Below are 21,405 nucleotides of genomic sequence, written 5' to 3' on the forward strand. Positions count from 1 at the left end.
CCAACCAACCAATGTAAAAGGTGCTCTAAGCATTTTGTCTATGGAATGGACCTCAAAAAATGTCCCTATTACCTGACAGATATCACTGAAATAAGTGTCCTGAAATATCATGCCTGTCACTGTGTCAGCCCTAGGGTCTGTATACAGCAAACTAAAAAGTGATGGGAAGTCACAGTCAGATTCTTTGTTTAGCCAATCAGAGGACAATTTGAATAAATCTGTGCAGGCATGGCACCCATTTATGGCAAACAATAAGCTGAGAGGCTAAATTCACACTTAATTTTTCAGTTGAAAACTGTTATCGGTTTTCTAACTTCATTGTTTTCCAAAGTATTTAAGAGCATTTTCGAAAGTCTCCATTTTCGGTGGAGGAAAACATAGTTCCAGTTTGAATGAGAGGCGTACGTTCAGCTAAATCAAATGTGTTTTCAACTATAAACATATTAGTGTGAATGTGGCCTAATTCAGTGTCTGGCAGAAGTTCCAGAATGGCTAACATCACTTACAAAAACTTCAAACAATAAAAAAATGTCACATTGTGCATCCAGTGTACAGACGTAAACACACGGAGCTGCAGTCCATCCAGTTAGAGCTTCAGAGTCCTGATTGTAAGCTGAGCAAACTGAGGGCCTCCACAATCATGACCGACTACAACCCCAATTACTGCTTTGGTGGGAAGACTGCTTCTGTCAATGACCTGAAGGAGGTGCCACGGCGTAATATCTCTCTCACTAGGTTAGCAAAAAATGCCAACTCTAAGCTGTTTATTTGATTAAAGCAGTTTCCCAATCCGGGTCCTGGAGTGCTCCCAATGACCTAGGTTGGGCGTGTCAAATCAGGGAGAGTGGAGTGTTGGAGGTACTCCAGGACCAGGATTGGGAATGTACAACTAAAGTCAGAGATGTTAAGATGTGTTCACACTGACAGCAATAAAATCACTGGAAGTCCCCTTACTGTTGGTTACTATCAGGTGTTCTCATAGGACTGTCCATCAAGTGAGCTCCAATGTCTGTGCTTTCATTGGTAGTCAATGCATCATATTGCTGTTCCCCTTTTTGGTACACCATCAATGGTAACTGTCACTCACATCACCTTAAATATCTAACTCTCATTGAAAATAAATGACTTCTGGTTGCTTTGCCGCTGCAAATCACTGTCAGTCTGAACACCTTTTTGCAATTGACTGAGAAGGGTTGACAACAGTCCCCTTTTGTAGGAACTCGCGCTGTGTATGAATGCTATGGGACACCATCCGTGTCTGAGTCTGAAGCCCTTATACAATCACTCCAATTTATTGGCTGATGGCACTTAAGCGACACCCCTAGGGAGCTACGTCACAGGCTCCATAAAGGTGCTCACTTTCGTACCATCGAGTCAGATTATGTGTTCTTCAGTGCATGAATTGTCTAAGCCTGTGTTTGTTTCTAGCGAATCACGTTGAAATGAGGATTATTTTTCTCCCTTTTGAGTGGCAAACACGTAAGGAGCAATTTGTGGTTTTCCAAACATTACAAGGGGCCAACGAGGACAACGGCGCTTTGTTGAGGCTTGCAATTTCTCACCCCGAGGCATTATCCCCACTTGTTCCAGTTATACGGCCTCCAGATTTTGAGCTCTGTGTGCTGGAGCCATTTGGGATTTTGGCTTTGTGTCTGAGAACATAGGAGTGCAAACAGACACCGGAATCCTCCTCTTTTTGTCGCCCTCCCCCTGAGCGAAAGTGTAATCTCATCGGACATGCTCTGAGACCTAGCTCGGCTGCCATTTTCTGACGAACAACGTGTGTGCGAGCCATGCACGACGTGAGCCATCACCATCAAAATACGCTGTATGAGAGAATTCGATGTTGGACGGTAAGGAAACAAAATGGGCCCCTTTGTCCCTATTGTCTTTTTCTGTGTTGTTCTGGGAGAATGCACATGAATAAGGCAATGGAGGAGCAGCCTCACTCCCCTCCCTGTTCGAAGTGCTGCTCGCGGTGGAGGGGATCCTGCATGGACCGGTGAGCCCGGCCGCAGAACGAAGGGGCTAGAATAAGAGAATATTCCCCAACTGAGTGATGGCGAACCAATGCGCGAAGCACTTTGTCTCAAGCTCTACATGTTGTTCCCCTATTGTATATGCTGGGACCGGTTTAGTGTCTAACCCGTTTTTCAGTACACCAATTTAGCTCCGTTTCCCCCGTAATTTGCACTAGCGAATGAGTGTTGAATATTTTCACCTGAAGTTTTGCCTCTGCCTCCATCACCAAGGGTCTCGGGGCACGTGTAATATAACTCAATGTACAATAAAAATAGGTCTACACATGAGCCTGACAGGCTTGCTGTGTAATGAAGTGTGAGCTCCCATTCAGTTAACGAAATTGGACTGTTTAAACGTATCCGTTTTCCTCCGTTTGCCCTTCAGTCAGTATCAGGATGAGTTCGCCGTTGTACATGCCTTGAAAGCCCGCCAACCGAATATTATAATATAAATTCAGTTTCACCCTGCAGCTTGCGCTGGGGAGTGAACATTGAGAGACTGCATCCCGAATTCAGCCTCTGTCTCCATGACCAAGGGTCTTGAGGCATGTGTAACAGAATCCGTTGTTCAACAAGCACAAGTGTACACAAAACACACAGTCACAAGCACCACATGCTGTCCCCCCATAGGAATGCTGGGGCCATTGTAGCTGACCAGCTTGTTCCCAATATCCGCCGTGTTCACTGACTCTTCCCCGCCTTGGAAGAGGTTTTATCGATGAACATCCCTGCTGTATACACACTTCAGGGTGGCTTTTATACATACCTAGATATAATAGGCGCAATTGTCCTTACAGTCTTCCCCATTTAACATGCCAGGGAAGATGTTTTATTTCATGAGCGTCCCTGCTGTATACACACTTCAGGGCGACTTTTATACATGCCTAGAAATAATAAAGGCAATTCTCCCTACATTCTTCCCCGTTTAACATGCCAGGGAAGATGTTTTATTCCATGAGTATCCTTGCTGTAGACACTTCAGAATGTTTTTTTATTTTTTTTATTTTTTTATGTATTCCTGAATATAATACAGGCAAAACATTATTTACTCTCATTCAATAGGCCGCAGTAGCGAAGGCACAGGGGTCTCCTTCCGCTGTGCTGCTGATTGCAGAACAGTCGCCAAAATTAAGCCAGTCTAGTGGTTACACGTTGCATTACAGGAGAGAGCCATGCATTAATTCTTCTGTCTGCCCATCTAGCGGCTTGGCAGCAGTTGCAAAACGTTTCAAAATGGGTTATTCAAACAATTGAGCATGGTTATATCATGGCGGTTTGCGTCCCATTCTGGATTTGAGATGTTTGAATTTCATTCTAATGAAAGTCAATTCAGAATGTTGACGCAGAAACAAACAATGTCACAAGTACAGCCGGGGGACTGGTTTGTGATAATAGATTTGAAGGACGCTTATTTCCATATTCAGATTGTGCCGAAACACAGGCGATTTTTCAGATTTGCTTTTGGGGGCAAAGGGAACCAATTTTGCATCCTTCCATTCTGACTTACTGACATAGCTCCATAGGGGTGTCGCTTAAGTGCCATCAGCCAATAAATTGCAGTGATTGTATAAGGTCTTCAGACCATGTGACATTATGCCCCATAGCGTTCATACGCAGTATCTCGTTCCCACTCAGGTAACCAAGGTTACGTACATAACCGAGACGTTTTTTTAAGTCTGAATTTTCTAATAAATAAAATCTGAAACAATCATAAATGACTGTGATTGTAAAATATGAGAAAAAGTGTACAGTTAAATGACAATTCTCAGAATGTATATTTATTTGCTTGTAGAGGTTTGGGTCATGGGGCTTTTGGGGAGGTCTATGAAGGGCTGGCTGTTGGGATACCAGGGGAGCCTAGTCCTATGCAGGTTGCAGTCAAGGTAAGATCTACAAAATATGCTCTAAATAATACTTTATGTGAAAACACCACCCCCTATTTATAGAAGAAATAAAATCCACTGAGCTTTACTAAACAATATTTGTATAATCACTTTCAATGCTTAGGGTCCTGTTATTGCTTGGCTTGCTTGGTTAGCTCTAAATGTTTCTGAACTTGTATAAACCTGGGATTTTTTTATTTTGATTTTCAAAGCAAGCTTGAAGTGTATCTATCTACTTGTGTGTAATCAGATGAACATATGCAAATACTCTAACCAGCTCGCTGGTAGGTTACCTTTCAATGCTAAAAAAATATTGCTTTCTATCAATGCTCACAAATCTAGAAAATCAGCTTTTAAAGTTTTACATGATTTCTAACTGGTCGATGTTGGTGGAAGTTGGCTTAGGTACTTAATCAGCTGGACAACCAGCTGGTGGGGCCGACACCAACATGGTAGTCCTTGGCCGTTGATAATAGACCACCTTGGCTCAGCTGATGGTGACCTTGTTTAGTTGGTAGCCATGTTCCAAAACAGCTTGTTAAACAGCCTGACCACCTTGATGGTACACTGTAAAAATGAAAAGATACTCGAGGCATTATTTGGAGTTCCTCAGATGGCACTCTAACATAACTCTTTGAAGATCTTCCTGGCATTCTTTCAGTTCATTGAGAAACTTACTCTTACTTCCTGCAATAACTCTAAAGAACACAAATGGCAATTTTCCACTGCACGTTACAGTTCGACTCGACTCGACTCTGCTCGCTTTACTTTTCTGAGCTTGCTTTTCCACTGCAGTTTAGTGCCGCCTCAACGTGGGTGGGATTATAGGCTGATCGTCATAGTTGTGCCGCCTCTACTGCTGTGACATCATCTTAAACACGACACAATCATTACTGACCATAAACAATAACACGACCGCTAGCTGTTAGCTACTAGCTCATTGTGCTGCATAAAGCAGTTGTTGCATGGTGATTTTACACAAGTGTAACAGTTAAACTGTTTTAGAAGCAAGCTTTCCAGTAGCTGGTCAACTAAATAAAGTGAAGCTTTCAAGCAGAATATAGAGTTAACGTAACAAAACATACCATCCTCCATCGTGGACTCCAACAATGCCGTGGCCGAGTCCAGGGCACTCTCCCTCCCATTGCTCGCCGGCTCGCTGGTCCTATTGCCATAGATAGTGTCCATTTGGTCAAACCACTTCCACTTTCTTCTGTTTGAACCACTCCTCTGGCTGTTGTGGTCCTTTATGGTTCTGTAGTCACTTAAGTTTTTTTTTACTTTTCCCTACACTGTTGGTTGGTCCGGTGGTAGCCGTGGGTGGCCAACAGCTGAGACACTTCCTGAAAGACTTTTTGTTTCACGTCGTTTCATTCATCGCTAACGAGAGGAACATCTGCACCTCGTTTATAGAGCATGGCGTGGTTTTGTGCACAGCCATTTCTTTTTACAATTCGAAAGTCACGTGAACAAATTATATTGCTATCGCTGTTGCTAACTTTAAAACTAGCGGGTTGATGTCCCGTGTCGCAAATCCAGTGACGCTGGTAGTGACAATTCTCTCTGACCAGTCAGTGATCTGCAGGGTTTTGACGTCACATTTAGTATCGGCTCGGCTCGCTTGGAACCTCAACCGAGGTGGTACTAAAAAAAGCACCAGTTACCAGGTACTATCCACAGTGGAAAACCCCCAAAAAGTGAGCAGAGTTGAGTCGAGCTGTACTGTGCAGTGGAAAAGCCCCATAAGTACTGTCAATTGTTCCTTCAGTAACCCCATCATAAGGGATATGCTTTTAGGCTTTTGAAAGACATTTTGAATTTCCTCGAGTACATAACAGTAATTACGATATTTGAGACTCATTTAAACGGTGCCTGGAGGTTTCTGCAGATGTCGCACATGAGGAACCCCAAATGGTCTTTTAATTTTAATGGTATATAGTACTTGTTGCTTTTTTGTTTGTTTTTCCTGAAGGTTTTTTGTAGGTATCTCAGTTTTATGCCTAGTTATCCTGAAACTTATCTGGCCACATTCCAAATATGGGACCCAGGTCACTAAATCCAAAAGCAGATTTCATAAACAAAACACATATGCTTCTACCTAATCTTACAGATGTTCAAACTGAGCCTTTGATTAAAAATAAAATTTGTGTGTGCATGTTTGGTGATGTGTGTAGATTTGATGATTAAATTATTCCCTGATTAGACCCTTCCAGAGGTGTGCTCAGAACAGGATGAGCTGGATTTTCTCATGGAAGCTCTTATAATCAGGTAAAAATTATAATTAAACACACAAAAGCACATAGGATATGACATTTCACATGTTTAGAGACACCATACTGGTTAGAGACATATGGCAAGAGAGCCAAACCCACCACTGGTATGGTGAAGGGGTAAAACTCTCTTTTTGTCTTCCTCTGACAGCAAGTTTAGTCACCAGAACATTGTGCGGTGTATCGGGGTGAGTCTCCAGGCTCTGCCTCGCTTCATTCTACTGGAACTGATGGCTGGAGGAGATCTCAAGAGCTTCCTGAGGGAAACTAGACCTAGACTAGTAAGAGTACACATATATATGTATAAAGAACTCTGTTCTCTGTTTTATTGCATGAACTATAAACCACTTTGTTTGTTTGTATTTTAGACTATGATTTGTTTTTCCCTCACTTTAGAATATTGTGTCCTACTTAACTTTGTTTCTTTTGTAAATGATTAGTGTACTGCAAAGTTTTTTTTTTTTTTTTTTTTTTGGTTCTGTACTCTTGTTCTGTCTTGTATCTTGTAATGTCAGTGCATCTCCCTTTCATTCTGATATTTTGACTATTCCCCATACTGGAAAAAAAGTGTAAGCTGGTTTGCTGGTCCCGAGTGGTCTCCCAGCTTGGTCAGGCTGGTCTACTTTGCCGGTTTTAGAGAGGCTTAAGGCACTTGTCACCTGACAAATCCAGCTGAACACCAGTTTAGCCAGCATGGAATACTAGTTAGACCATCTGAAGTCAAGCTTAGTAAAGCTTAATCCAGCAAACCATATTAAGGTAGGATAGATTCTCAGCATTCTGACCTTCTGTTATGTTACTTTCTAGGAGCACCCATCCAGTCTAACTATGGTGGATCTTCTCAACATAGCCCGAGACATAGCCAATGGCTGCCAGTACTTAGAGGAGAACCAGTTCATCCACAGGTATAATTACTGACTCCCCAACACATTATGGTTACCTATAATCTAACATATTGATGGTCCACTTTTTTTTCAAAGTCAGCACAAATTCAATGCTCTTTGACTGTAACTCTTGCTCTCCTCTGGCACCAGAGGGAGTTCTACTTCTTTTAGACACTCTCATCCAGAATGGCATAATAATTATTTCACTTGGAGCTCATTTAAGCCAGAAAAGCAGTCCAGTCATCAATCCAGCTGTAGATCAGGGACACTGAGACACATATCCATCTGTAGTTTCATTATAAGATTAATTCTCACAGAGTTTAAAATGTATCTGGGTCTTCATGTTCAGCTTTAACATTTGTTCAGAACACAAAGACATTGCTCATTCTTTTTATTTATTTATTTTTATTTTTTCACCCACAATTCACAGTTGCTACAACTGGAAGATATTGGGTTTGTAACATCAAATGTCTTCAAATAGTTCCCAAAAGTAATCTTTTGGAGGACTTTAACTGGCAACAGAGACATAAATAGTCTTGTAGAGTCACACTTTTGACTGTCATTATAAAGTCAATATCACTATAAAGTCCACAGATTTTTCTTGCCAAGAACCACTCACTTTGACAGAGGCAGTCTGACCAACATCTATTTTTATTTTTTTATAATAAATGTGTCAGATATAACTCTGAGAACAAAGCAAAATATATTGGTATTTTGCTTACTTATAAAGTAAAATACAGTGACTAGTTATTCCTTGGAAAGGCGCAGTTTAGCAGCCTGGTTCCTGAATGTGAACAGTTTTGTTTGCTGGCGAACTGATAAAAACCTGTGCACCCGACTCCCAGTAATTGTGCAAAACCCAGCCAATCAGACTGGAACTGGTGATTTTAGCCAAATCTTGCTGTATGCAATATAACAATAACATAATGTGCAAATATGGCCACATATTTTAAAACGAGATAAATAAAACAAAGATAAGAGTTTTCTGAAAAATGGACAAGTTGAACCCCTTAAAATATGGACCTATGCTATATTATAAAAGTTTTCGCTTACAATTTAAAGTATCTGTACACATAAGTCTGGCATATGAGGCATACTTAAAATAACAAAATAAGGCCTCAAAACATTTGCATTGAAAATTAGCACCCCCTAGAGGTAATGAGGTAGAAATATTTATATTAAAATAAAAGTATTTCAGATAGCACCAAAATGGACAAGTCATATATCAAATGAAAGCTCTCATTCTCATGTGACTGCATAGTTATTCTTGTAGCCCTAGTACCACAGTTTGAAAGATTTTAAAAAGAATCACAAACTGAAATATGATTTCTGTAAGTCATCAAATACAAGCGTCTTGTTTATGCTCCAATAACTGCTGCTGTATATATACATCTGCTTTCACCTTAGGAAGTTTTCTAAAAATTAAATAAAATAAAAATTGCCATTGTTTACTTGTCTGTGAGCTTGCTTGGCTGAATAATCCAATGTTTTATCTTAGATGTCCTGAACAAAATATGCAATCCAGAAGGAAAAGCATGCAAAACAAATCATCAGAAACATATGTTTTCAACTATTGATGATAAAATTTTATATTATCAGGATATCAGCTTTCTAATGACACCTAGATTGAGCTTCTAGTCCACTCAGTGGCTAGGATATTCAATGAAATAACAAGGGTGGTGCTTGAACTGAATATTAGACTGAATGTCTATGGAAGAGCACATCTTTGAGGGTTAAAATGTGTTAGAGCGCAATCTACATTTCAGATCTGTATATTGTGATGTAATGTGACAATTGCTAGTGCTTCCTGCCATATAGTCAGTGGGTAGAGTAGCCAAAAACTGTACTCAAGTAAAAGAACAATTACTTAAAAAAAAAAAAAAACATTACTCAAGTATAAGTACTAACATAAATAATTACTTGAGTAAGAGTAAGAAAGTATCCAATTAAAAGAGTACTCAAGTAGTGAGTAACGCGTTACTTTCACAAATAATAGACATTTAACGTACTACAGAATAATAATAATAATAATAATTATTATTATTATTATTATTATTATTATTATTATTACTATTAATGGAAATTCTGTCATCATGTTGTTCCAAACCCATATGACTTTCTTTCTTCCATGCAACACAATAAGGAGATATTAGACAGAATGTTTGCCTGAGTCACTATTTACTTTCAGTGAATGTGTTTTCTTTTTCTATATATTTTGAACGTGAATGGTGACTGAGACTGTCAGTCCCTAACATTCTGTCTAACATATTTTGTGTTACAAAGCATCACACTGGTTTGGAACAACATGAGGGTAGAGAAATGATGACAGAATATTAAATTATAGCTGAGCTATCACTTTAAAGAGATAGTTTACCCAAAAATGAAAAATGTGAGAAAGAAGAATGTGAAAGTGATCTGTTTCTCTGTTTCTCATCCACATCTATCACATCACTTCTGAAGATACTGATTTAACCACTGGAGTCTTATGGATTACTTTTATGCTGACTTATGTGTTTTTATTTAGCTTTAAAATGTTACCACCCATTCACTTGCATTGTATGGAACTACAGAGCTGAGAAATTCTTCTAAATATCTTCATTTGAGTTCAGCAGATTAAAGAAAGTCATACACATCTGGGGTGGCATGAGGGTGAGTAAATAATGAGAACTGTAATTTTTGGGTGAACTATCCCTTTAAGGGCTCTTGTCAGATCTGGATGAATTTGTCAATAAGAGAGGTTTGGAAACATTTCTAGTAATTATTACAGTGAAAACGTGAAAATATCCCACAAGGACATTATATATAATGTTGAAATTTAAACCAAATCAAGATCATGCTTTATTAATGCCTTCTTTCACTATTTCATTGCTTTTGCAGTCCTGTGTGGATTCTTATTTCAGTGTAGTTACAGTTTTCAGTGTCGTAAGCATTTAGATTATTAGTTCTGTACAGTAGTACCACCGCTCTCTAAATGCATATATGCAGCCTAGTGCGTAGGGCACCAACCCCAGTCGTGGAACACTCGCTGTGTCTGAAACCGCCCCAATCCACTATACAGTTGTGCTCAAAAGTTTGCATACCCTGGCAGAAATTGTGAAATTTTGGCATTGATTTTGAAAATATGGCTGATCATGCAAAAAAACAAACAAACAAAAAAAACTGTCTTTTATTTAAGGATAGTGATCATATGAAGCCATTTATCATCACATAGTTGTTTGGCTCCTTTTTAAATCATAATGATAACAGAAATCACCCAAATTGCCCTGATCAAAAGTTTGCATATCCTTGAATGTTTGGCCATACAAGGTGACACACACAGGTTTAAATGGCAATTAAAGGTTAATTTACCACACCTGTGGCTTTTTAAATTGCAATTAGTGTCTGTGTATAAATAGTCAATGAGTTTGTTAGCTCTCACATGGATGCACTGAGCAGGCTAGATACTGAGCCATGGGGAGCAGAAAAGAACTGTCAAAAGACACGCGTAACAAGGTAATGGAACTTTATAAAGATGGAAAATGATATAAAAAGATATCCGAAACCTTGAAAATGCCAGTCAGTACTGTTCAATCACTTATTAAGAAGTGGAAAATTCAGGGGGGTCACGTGACGCCATGCAAGAAGCAGACGTGTGAGCGACGAGCTCTGCGCACTTTGCTAAATTTATAATCTGGTGAATTTTGATACATCTAGTTACACAATTGCTCTTTGGTGCAAAACATGGCAAAGAAGTCAAAATCCTCAGGCTCTGGAGACATTAAAAGACACTTTCATGTTCAGGATGAAAGCCCTGACAGGCCTACAGACCGGGGACTTGATTTGGATGGCGCGGCGGGAGAGGAGATCCAGCGTCAGTTGTCCAACATGTCGGTGATGTTGATGAAGATTCTTGCTGACTTGGAGGATCTCGCTGTAATTCGTCGATCAATTACGGCGATGGAAACAAAATTCTCTGAGCTAGTTACAAGAGTGTCTGATGTTAAGATACGAATCGATTGTCTGGAATCTTCGGAGAGGGAATTAACCGCTAATCCGCCCACGACCAATGTTTATTTGGAACATCTCCTTGAAAAGCTTGAAGATCTTGAGAATAGAAGCCGCAGGAATAACGTTCGAATTGTTGGAATTCCTGAGCATGAGGAGGGCAGAGATATGGTGAAATTCCTAGATGAGCTTTTCCCGAGACTGCTCGACATAACAGGCCACAAGCTGGAAATCAAGCAAGCTCACAGAGTCCCAGCTTACAGATTTGCTGAGGGAGATAGGCCCCGAACAATTCTGGCCAGATTTCTGAGATCACCCGATAAAGATCTTGTGTTGCGCCAGGCGAGGAGCAAAGGGAAGCTTTCTTTGAAGAACCATAATATTTTCTTGTTCCCGGACTTTGCGAACTCAACAAGAGAGAAACGCGATCGGTTCAAGGAATGTAAGATACTCTTACATCGGCGAAAGATCACTTTTGCTCTGATGTTTCCGGCCAAACTGAGAATAGAAACGAAGGTCGGTCGCAAAGTATTTACATGTCCCAATCAGGCAATGTCTTTTATTGAATCAATGGGTGAGTAAACCATTGGGTGTTTCTCATGTGTTTCTCTTGCTGTACTTATTCTTGAGGAAGCTGGGCGACATTTTGGTTTCTTTTTTCTTTTTGCGTTGGCTCTGCCGTGCGGCTGGAGCTTGTTTTGTGAATAACACTTTTCCTTAAAGAAACTTTTGCATTGACGAAAGATTACTTTTGCATTGAAGTTCCCAGCCAGTTTGAGAGTGGACACTACAGATGACCGCAAAATATCTACATGCTCATACAAAGGATGTCTTTTATAAAGTTGACGGATTGTATAAGTCATGGTATATACGTTTATGCAGCCTCCAAGTGAATTGACTCAACCATCCCGGGAACTGGGATGCCGGATTTGTTTCTTTTTGTATTGGTTCCGCCTAGGGGCTGGAGCTTGTTCTATTGAATAACACTCCTTTGGAACAGCTGTGGATTAATCTGTTTGTTCTTCGTGCTTATTCCTCCTGCTGGCTGTAGTTTGTTTTGTTGAGTTTTTTTACGGGACATTGGAATGATTACATCGTTGAACTCATAACAGTCAGCTCACTGAACATATCTGAACGTTTTATATCAGCTGGAATTTGTTTTGTGGAAGATCACACCTTTGGGACAGTTCTGTGAATGAATCTACACATTCTTTGTGTTCATTCTGGGTCTATTTTACAAAGTATTTTCTGTTATGTAATTTTGCCTCACAAATTTGTGAGGCAAAATTGTGCAATCTGATGGCAAAGTTGTCGTGGGGGCTTGTGGGTGTTCATGGACCTTTTGAGTTTAGAGGGATTGTCGCCGGTTGGCGCTCTCGTGCGCGGGGTTAATGCGCACATTTTTCTTTTTTCTGTTTGTTTTGTTCAGGGGGAAGTTCGGGGTTTGATTGTTTCACTAATGGGGAATGTGGTCTGTATCATTTTGTTTTTGACACACAATATATTTTTCCTACTATATCAAAATGTCAGATGTTACTATCTCTAGAGTGTACTATCTCTCTCCACATGGAATGTGAATGGGTTGGGGCATCCCATAAAAAGAAGGAAGGTTATTACTTTTCTTAAACATAAGAAATATGATATAGTGTTTCTTCAAGAAACACATCTTTCCCCGCAGGAAGCTGAAAAATTTGAGAAGATATGGGGTGGACATATTTTTCTTAGTGCTGGCTCAAGAGCAAGGGAGTCATTATATTAGTAAATAAACATCTACAATTCAAATGTCTCAAACAGACTAAAGATAAATTAGGGAGAGTCATTATTGTTTTAGCTGAAATTCAAGGGCAAAGGTTGATTTATGCTAATATTTACGCACCTAACGCTGATGATCAGGGCTTTTTTATAGATCTTGAAGGGATGTTGCAAACCGCTGGCACCCCTCATGGTATAATATTGGGAGGAGACTTTAATCTTTTGATGGACTCAGTCCTTGATCACAGTGAAGCAAAAGTGTGTAAACCCCCTAGAGCAACATTGACGCTTCACAGGATGTGTAAAAATCTTGGTCTTACAGATATTTGGAGACTTTTAAACCCATCTGGTAGGGACTATACATTTTTTTCATCAGTCCATAAGATTTATTCTAGAATAGATTTTTTTTATATATATATATCCAAATCCCTCATTTCATCTGTTGTGGATTGTTCAATTGGAAAAATTTAGTCTCAGATCACGCCCTGGTGAGTTTAGAGGTGATGCCACATACAGAGAAAAATAAATCATATAGTTGGCACCTTAATGTATCCCTTTTGCAAAATCCTGATTTCCAACAAATGTTAAAGACTGAAATCAGTGTTTATATGGAGACCAACTGGTCCTCAGTATCCTCTGTGGGCATGGCTTGGGAGGCACTTAAGGCGGTTCTTAGGGGCTGGATCATACAGTATGCCTCATTCATCAAAAAATCCAAAGCACGATAAATCGTGGTGTTGGAAGGAAATATTAAAAGTGCAGAGGCAGAGCTGAAGTGCTGTATGTCAGCTGAGGGCCTCAGAGAATTGACCCGACTGAAATATAGATATAATACTATTTTGTCACGGAAAGTGGAGTTTTGGTTATTCAGGGCAAGACAGTCATACTTTGAGTCAGGTGACAAAGCAGGGAAGCTTTTGGCTAGATATATAAAGCAGAGAGAGTCTCTTTCTACCATTCCCTCAGTGAAATCTGTTGGTGATTTTTATCTCAGCCATTGATATTAATAATGCCTTTAAAGAATTTTATATTGATCTTTATAGTTCCACGTCTTCATCTACTGATGAAGATATTAGAAACTTTGTGGAACCATTAGATCTTCCTAAACTGACGATTGAGCAAAAAAACTCTCTTGATTCTGAGATAACCTTGGAGGAGCTTGATGAGGTAATTAAGTCCCTACCTACAGGCAAGGCCCCGGGGACAGATGGTTTTGCCGCAGAATTTTTTAGATCTTATGCTACAGAACTGGCTCCACTTTTGTTAGAAGTTTATACTGAATCATTAAAGAATGGAAAGCTTCCTCCAACCATGACACAAGCCCGGATCAGTCTGATTCTTAAAAAGGACAAAGATCCAAGCGAGTGTAAAAGTTACCGTCCAATCTCCCTGATCCAACTAGATGTAAAAATATTGTCAAAAATTTTGGCTAACCGATTAAGTAAGGTTATGACATCTCTTATACATATAGATCAGGTGGGGTTTATTCGGGGCCGTAGCTCTTCTGATAACATCTGGCGTCTCATCAATATCATGTGGTCAGTGGCGAATGATCAATATCCGGTCGCTGCCATCTCACTTGATGCTGAAAAGGCGTTTGATATGGTAGAATGGGATTATCTTTTTAAGATTTTGGAAATGTATGGGTTCGGGAGTACATTTATTGGTTGGATTAAGTTACTTTATAAACACCCTGTAGCAGCGGTACAAACAAATGGATTAATTTCAGATTATTTTACTCTGGATAGGGGCACTCGACAGGGTTGCCCTCTTTCCCCATTATTGTTCTGTCTTGCCCTGAAACCATTAGCAGCTGCGATAAGAAAGGAGGATGATTTTCCAGGGGTGACAGCGGGAGGTGTGGCGCATAAGCTTCTGCTTTATGCTGATGACATTTTATTATTTGTCTCTGAACCTACTAGATCTATGCCTTGCCTCCACAGAATTATTAATTCCTTTTCCAAGTTCTCAGGATACAAAGTCAGTTGGTCTAAATCCGAAGCTTTGGCACTGACAGCATACTGCCCAGAAACGGCTTTCCAGCCTGGCGCTTTCCAGTGGCCCAAACAGGGCATTAAGTATTTGGGGATTTTATTCCCAGCAAATTTGTCTGATTTAGTTAGAGTTAATTTTGACCCTTTAATAAAAAGTTTTTCGAGCGATGTCAGCAGGTGGGCTTCATTACATTTATCGATGATTGGGAAGGTTAATGTTATTAAAATGAATTGTATTCCAAAATTCAACTACCTGCTTCAGTCTCTCCCTGTAGATGTCCCCCTCTCTTATTTCAAGCAATTTGATAGCATAGCGAAGTCCAGAGCTCTGACACTCGGTGTTACGTCAGTGTTTCGAATTCACTGTTTCGTTCACTCACTGCTGAGATATAGTGCACTAACTGCCATTCACTATATAGGAAATAGTGAATGAGTGAACGATTTCGGACACAGCCACTCTATTCGCCATACGATTGCCTCGCGCCAACACATCTCACGCGTGCGCCCCGCGCACTTCACTGTGCACGCAGAAATGCTGTCTGTTCGCGCTCAAGTTGTCGATCACGCGAATGGCATTTATTTACACTTAACTTGGATGTTTACATGGATTTATACAGTTAATCCGCCTGAATTAGCTGCGATAGTTTCCAGTACCACCGCAAGGGCACAGGGTAAATGCATAAATACTGCTCATGACACGCGGAACGCGGGACAAAGTGCACTGATATATTGCTTCACTGATTTAAAAATGTACACTTAAAAAACTATGTCATAAGAGCCCAGTTACATAATCACCCTGAAAATGACCATCTCATTACACAGAAAAGCCCAGCATTAGAGCCAAAACTTACCTCAGCATGCTGCCTTAAATTGAAGCTGAGATTTTAATCTTGAAATATTAATTAAAATGTAACCCAGTAATGTAACGACAGGAACACCACCCATTGTAAAGAAGTAAAAGTAAAAAAAAAAATAATTAGAAATTGATCTGAGTGAGAGTAAAAAGTACCCACTTTTAAACCTACCTCAAGTAAATGTTTAAAAAAAAAAAAAGAAAAAAAAAAAGTTTGTTTACTATAAGATTAGAAACACATACAATATTATTTATGAATAATTGGAGTCTTTTAGTTCTCTAAAAAATTTGACCAATTTTTTGCAATTGTTCCACAGTATGTGTAAATGATGAGCTTTTTAATTTGAGTGTGCAAAATTGTGGGCGGCAGCCCAAAAAACCACCGCCGTTTGTATCTCTGTTTTCCAACTAGTTTGGCTCGGTTTAAAGAAACTGCATTATAGGTAATTAAATTAATACGCATAACCTGTATAGAGTAAACATTGTTACTCAGAATAGTCTGAATCATTTTCAAAGCTTTCAAAATCGAAAGCTACGTAGCAAAGCTGGAGTTAGTGTTAGGCATGATTTAAACAATATCAGATTAAAATATCTATGTCTAACTGGACACTTTATTGTAAATACTGTAGCCAATATTAGACTTAGACAATGTGTCTGCTGGCTATATTCTATGTTGAAATAATCACTCTTTTATTCTTGTTAACAGGGATATTGCTGCTAGGAATTGTCTGCTGACCTGCAAAGGTCCAGGAAGGGTGGCCAAGATTGGGGACTTTGGCATGGCCAGAGACATCTACAGGTATGGAAACACATGGCATCATGAACTTACAGATATATTGCCTCATAATTCACCTTGAAATCCTCCGACCTATATATATATATATATATATATATATATATATATATATATATATATATATACAGTATATACAGTATATATGTATATACAGTATATATAAAATATTCATTAAATTATTTTTTTTTTTACAAATATGACAATTTGAGAAATGGTGAAGAAGTATAATACTTCTTCACCATTTCTCAAATTGTCATATTTTTTAAAATGTTTTAAATCAATTATTTTTAGGACCACTGCGTTGTTTTGCACTGTGATATTATTTCCATGATAATTAAGCCCTACCCCCTGCCCCCAAAATCACTTTAAATAAAAAATAAATAAAGAAATATTATTCAAATTGAAAAATAATTATACATAAATATGGTAGTATTCGTTATACTATTTGAAGGCCTTATGCAGATTTAAATACAAAAATAAAGCTGTATTTAATTTTTACTTTTTTTTTTTTTTTTACTGTAATACAGAAATGAGAATCTAATGAGAGTCAATACTGAGAATAATTGGAATTCTCAAATGGGAAAACTCAAACATAAAATACATTATGATACATTATTGTAATAAAATTTTGGGGGAATAATAATGGACCACATATAATACAAAGATTGTTCTTTGTGATATTAACATTTGCAGAACAAGCCTGAGTGAGCATTGTTGAATAATATATTTTGGTTTATCCAACACACTGAGTTTGATATGAATGGTGTCTCCATCATCCCAAACTTTGTCTCCCCTGTCTCATGTTTCTTGCCCCCTCTCCTTGCCTGTGGCAGCACACCATCCCACCAGGGACCAGGCAGACGGCAGCAATACAAAGGTTTTCTATGATCTTCTCGATTTCATACTTCAAAGAGCCTCAGACTTGTTCTCCCTTGAGTTCGCATGAGTGAGATTGCTGAAAACATAGGCGTAATGTTGGTATGTGAGGTGTGTTCTCCTTGCGCAGGTAGAGCAGACCTGGCTGCCTGTGTCCCAGAAAACCACACTGGTTTATATAGAACCAGAGACTGATAACACCAGAGGCACCAAGATTTTATCAAAAGAGAAAATGCTTTTGTTTAAGAGATTACAGGCAGGACATCTGTCTTAGTCTCGCATTTTTGTTTTGTGATGAATGCTCAGCATAGTACCACAAGATTATTGCTTTAGCAGCCTCAGGATAGCTGATGGCAAAAAAATAAATAAAATAAAAAAAATAGCCAAACCTATTTGTCTCTTCTCACTTTCTTTTTTTCACTGTTGTCAGCAGAGGGCCAAATATTGGAGCTAGATCTTGATAAGATGAACTCTGCATGAGGAAAACAGTTTCAGACTTACTGTGACCGCACAATGGGAAATGAGTAGGATCTCTAGTCTGATAAGGCACTACTGGATGTTTTATACATGCTGACAGAATTACACTGAAAAAATTATTTGTTTGGATATATACGTAGCATTTTTGCATTACACTTTTTAAGTGAATTCAATTTATGGACATTTTATGTCAGTATAACAAGAAAGCCTTTGCTAGATATACACAAATGTATCAGTTCATTCAACTTGACTTCAAAATGAATGTCACATGAATAACATTTAGCAACTACACTGTTATAACATTTATATCACTGTTTCTACCTTATTTTCTTGGCTCTAAAGGAAATACAAACTGAGGTCAAGCATTAAACTTCATTCCCCAAAGAAGTGCACATAACTCCTCACATGTGCTAGGAAAAATTGCATTACATTTTTTTTTTTTCCTCGGTGTAAGTAAAACGAGTTTCATATTTTTGGAAGAAAATGTAAGGTTTGCCCATGCAAGCCTTGCTGCCAGATAGTGTGTTCTCTCAACTATCCAGGACTTTACTTTGCATTTGTTAGGGTGTACTGGGTGGTTTCTAGGGTGCTCTGGGGTTTGCTTACTGACTCAAGTCCCTTCTTCAGTGTAAGACTATGGAATTTGTTCACCCATTTTATCACCGCCAGGTTAAAATGGTAATTCAGTCACTTAAATACAAGCAAACCTTTTGCACAATTTGAGGTACCATTCATGTCTATAGTACAAAATTTTCAGGACAAGTTATGTGCTGAAGTTTAATACAAATCCCTAACCCCAATTGCGACCAACCACTAAAATGAGAGGGAAATGATAGGTTGATAAGAATATTGCTCAAGCCACTAACCCTAGAATCTGACTGGTTGATATGAATGTTATTCCAAGACAAACAAGAATGTATATCCAAACACATTAAGCATTCGATTCTGTATAACTACTTGCTATGGCTCACTTGTATAGTGCTAGAAAAAAAAAATATCTTGACTTAGTTGTAGCATGTTAGTTAATTTATTAAGCTTGTCAAGTGTCAAGAGTCAAACTTGCAAGTTAAGCAAGGCATGAACAAATGAACTAGGTCAGTCACTTTCCATATACATTTAAGTAATCTTGCCTCTTTGACACCTTTAATTCCAGCCAAGTGGAGGTGGACATGCTGTAATAGATGATTTGAGCAATGAACTCACAAATGAATGGAATAGTTTTATAGTACTACCTCTTATTTTGACAAAAAGCCAAGCTTTATGCAGTTCATCCCAGACTTCATTTAGCAGACAGTTAGAGTTATTGCTTTAGGGATCAGGTCAGAAATTTAAAGAACAAGTTGAACAATCGATAGGAAATACTGGTGCATTTTGGCCTGGTGCAAGTCACAGATGGACAGGCTTTTTTCATTGCTGTCATTCTGTCTTTGACCTGCGACTGGAGTTAAAAGAATAGTTCACCCAAAACTTAACATTATGTCACCATTGAATCACCATCATGTCATTCCAAACCTGTATAAGTTCCTTTCTTCTGTGGGAGATCAAATAAGTTTAGCAGAATGTCCAAGCTGCTCTCGTCAATTCAATGAAAATGGAAGGGGACCGGGGGCTGTCAATTTAACAGAAAAGTATCCTACAGTTAGACCATACAACTCATGTACTACTGTCTTCTGAAGCCATACAACAGCTTTGTGTGAGGAACCGACATTATTCACTGAAAATCTTGCTTGACAGCCGTGGTCCCCATTTATTATAATTGTACAGTATGTACAAGAACAGCTTGGACATTCTGGTATAAACATCTCCTTTTGTGTTTCAGAGAAGAAAGTCACACAGGTCAGGAACAACAGCCTGAAATATTCCTTTGATAAGTCACTCCACATCTCTCCATCTATCTACTGTTGGCATTCATAACAGTGTCTTGAGATCGACTTACTGTTCTTTGTGTCTGGGAATGTGTGCTTTTCCACAGAGCCAGTTATTACAGAAAAGGAGGCCGTGCTATGCTGCCAGTCAAATGGATGCCTCCCGAAGCCTTTATGGAGGGGATCTTTACCTCTAAAACTGACACATGGTGAGAAAATATGTGCTGTGAAATAATAACTTATTTAAAATATTCTCAGTTTCATTTGCTTCACAGTCACCATATGTTCTGTCAGAGACCATGGCAACACCCCTATTTTTCAAACTCTAATTCCATTCTCTGTAATTACTATGCTCTCATCTCATTCTATCCTACACTATCCTCTCTCATTTCATCTTGTTTTCCAGGTCATTTGGAGTTTTGCTGTGGGAGATCTTCTCGCTGGGCTACATGCCGTACCCGAGTCGCAGTAACCAAGAGGTGCTGGAGTTTGTTACTAACGGAGGCCGGATGGACCCGCCCAAAAACTGCCCGGGGCCAGTGTGAGTGGGCGTTTACCTCAACTGCTTAGATTATTTGTGCTGTACAACATATATAATAGATTATGTTAAATGTTGATCTCAGTACATTGTGGTCTTAAATGCCAAGAATGTGTCATTGTCATTCTTGGATGCATTTAGTTTACTTTGAAACTCAAATCCAGTCCTCAACAAGGATAGTTCATGAGTTCATGAGTTGGAATTTGAATTGGCCACACCACACAGGTTTTCGAATTGGAATTGGAATTTACACAATAAGAAGATTAATTTATTAAATTGCAAATCAAAGAAATTCAACACAGCCACAAAAAAGTGTTGACTTTTGACTTTCATTAGTCCAACACAACAACAAAATGAGTATTAGGTTTCTATCTTGAAAGCCTGCTACATGTTTTTCGGTTCCATTTTTGGAGTAAACGGTAACTACTAGGGAATAAAGTGTTCATCAATCATGTGATGTCCATAAAATAAAAGTTAAATTAGTAAACATAATGAACAATACATAAATTGTATATATACTGTATCTTGGGGAAATACCCCATATGTTGTGTGTATGATATGTATGATAACATGTTTATGGGAAATTTATACAGAAAAATAAAATGTAATAAAAAAATAATGAAAAAACTACACTTGCAGCAATTATATGATTTTCTTTGAATTTCATTCCATTTAATTCTGTTTTGAAATTCTGTATTCTGTTTGCTGAAATCAAATACAGGAACTGAGTTGAAATTTAAAAAAAGCCAGTATCAATTAAATTCTAAGTGTTACACAACCCTGGTTTTTTAATGAAATTCCAAGAACTATTTGTTCCCTATCTGTCACTCACTCGACGTTGTGTCGATGTAGTGACACTAGGGTTCACTCTTGGGAGCCCCAAACACCTCTGCTTTTTTGAAAAAAGGCCAATGGGAATTGGCAAGTGGAATTTGCATGCCACTCCCCTGGACATATGGGTATAAAAGTAGCTGGTATTCAACCACTCATTCAGACTTTCTCTTCGGAGCCGAGCGGTTGTATTCAGTGCACTGAATTCAATTCCCTCCAAAGACGCACCTCAAAACTGCTGGATTTACGGCACATTTCAGCGGCTTCTCCCCCTCTGCACCTGTGGAGTGCAGAGAACGCCCCTGGGCACTTCGGCAGAGTGAAAATAAAAGAGTGTATTCTAAAAGAGTATATTTTCATTCACAAAAAGTGTGGCACACA

General features: G+C 38.9%; 1 protein-coding gene across 1 annotated transcript in view; it reads left to right on the forward strand.

Annotated features, from left to right (window-relative positions):
* LOC127411211 (ALK tyrosine kinase receptor-like) overlaps nucleotides 1–21,405 on the forward strand; it is a 710,256-nt gene that overhangs the window by 677,190 nt on the left and 11,661 nt on the right. Inside the window, exons 20-27 of the mRNA XM_051646605.1 lie at nucleotides 549–735; nucleotides 3,814–3,904; nucleotides 6,108–6,172; nucleotides 6,326–6,455; nucleotides 6,982–7,079; nucleotides 16,348–16,440; nucleotides 19,763–19,864; nucleotides 20,062–20,196. Of these exons, the coding sequence (XP_051502565.1) occupies nucleotides 549–735; nucleotides 3,814–3,904; nucleotides 6,108–6,172; nucleotides 6,326–6,455; nucleotides 6,982–7,079; nucleotides 16,348–16,440; nucleotides 19,763–19,864; nucleotides 20,062–20,196 (901 nt within the window). The remainder of the gene's footprint in view (nucleotides 1–548; nucleotides 736–3,813; nucleotides 3,905–6,107; nucleotides 6,173–6,325; nucleotides 6,456–6,981; nucleotides 7,080–16,347; nucleotides 16,441–19,762; nucleotides 19,865–20,061; nucleotides 20,197–21,405) is intronic.

Source organism: Myxocyprinus asiaticus, chromosome 20 (assembly GCF_019703515.2).
Source record: "Myxocyprinus asiaticus isolate MX2 ecotype Aquarium Trade chromosome 20, UBuf_Myxa_2, whole genome shotgun sequence".
NCBI classification, from domain to species: domain Eukaryota; kingdom Metazoa; phylum Chordata; class Actinopteri; order Cypriniformes; family Catostomidae; genus Myxocyprinus; species Myxocyprinus asiaticus.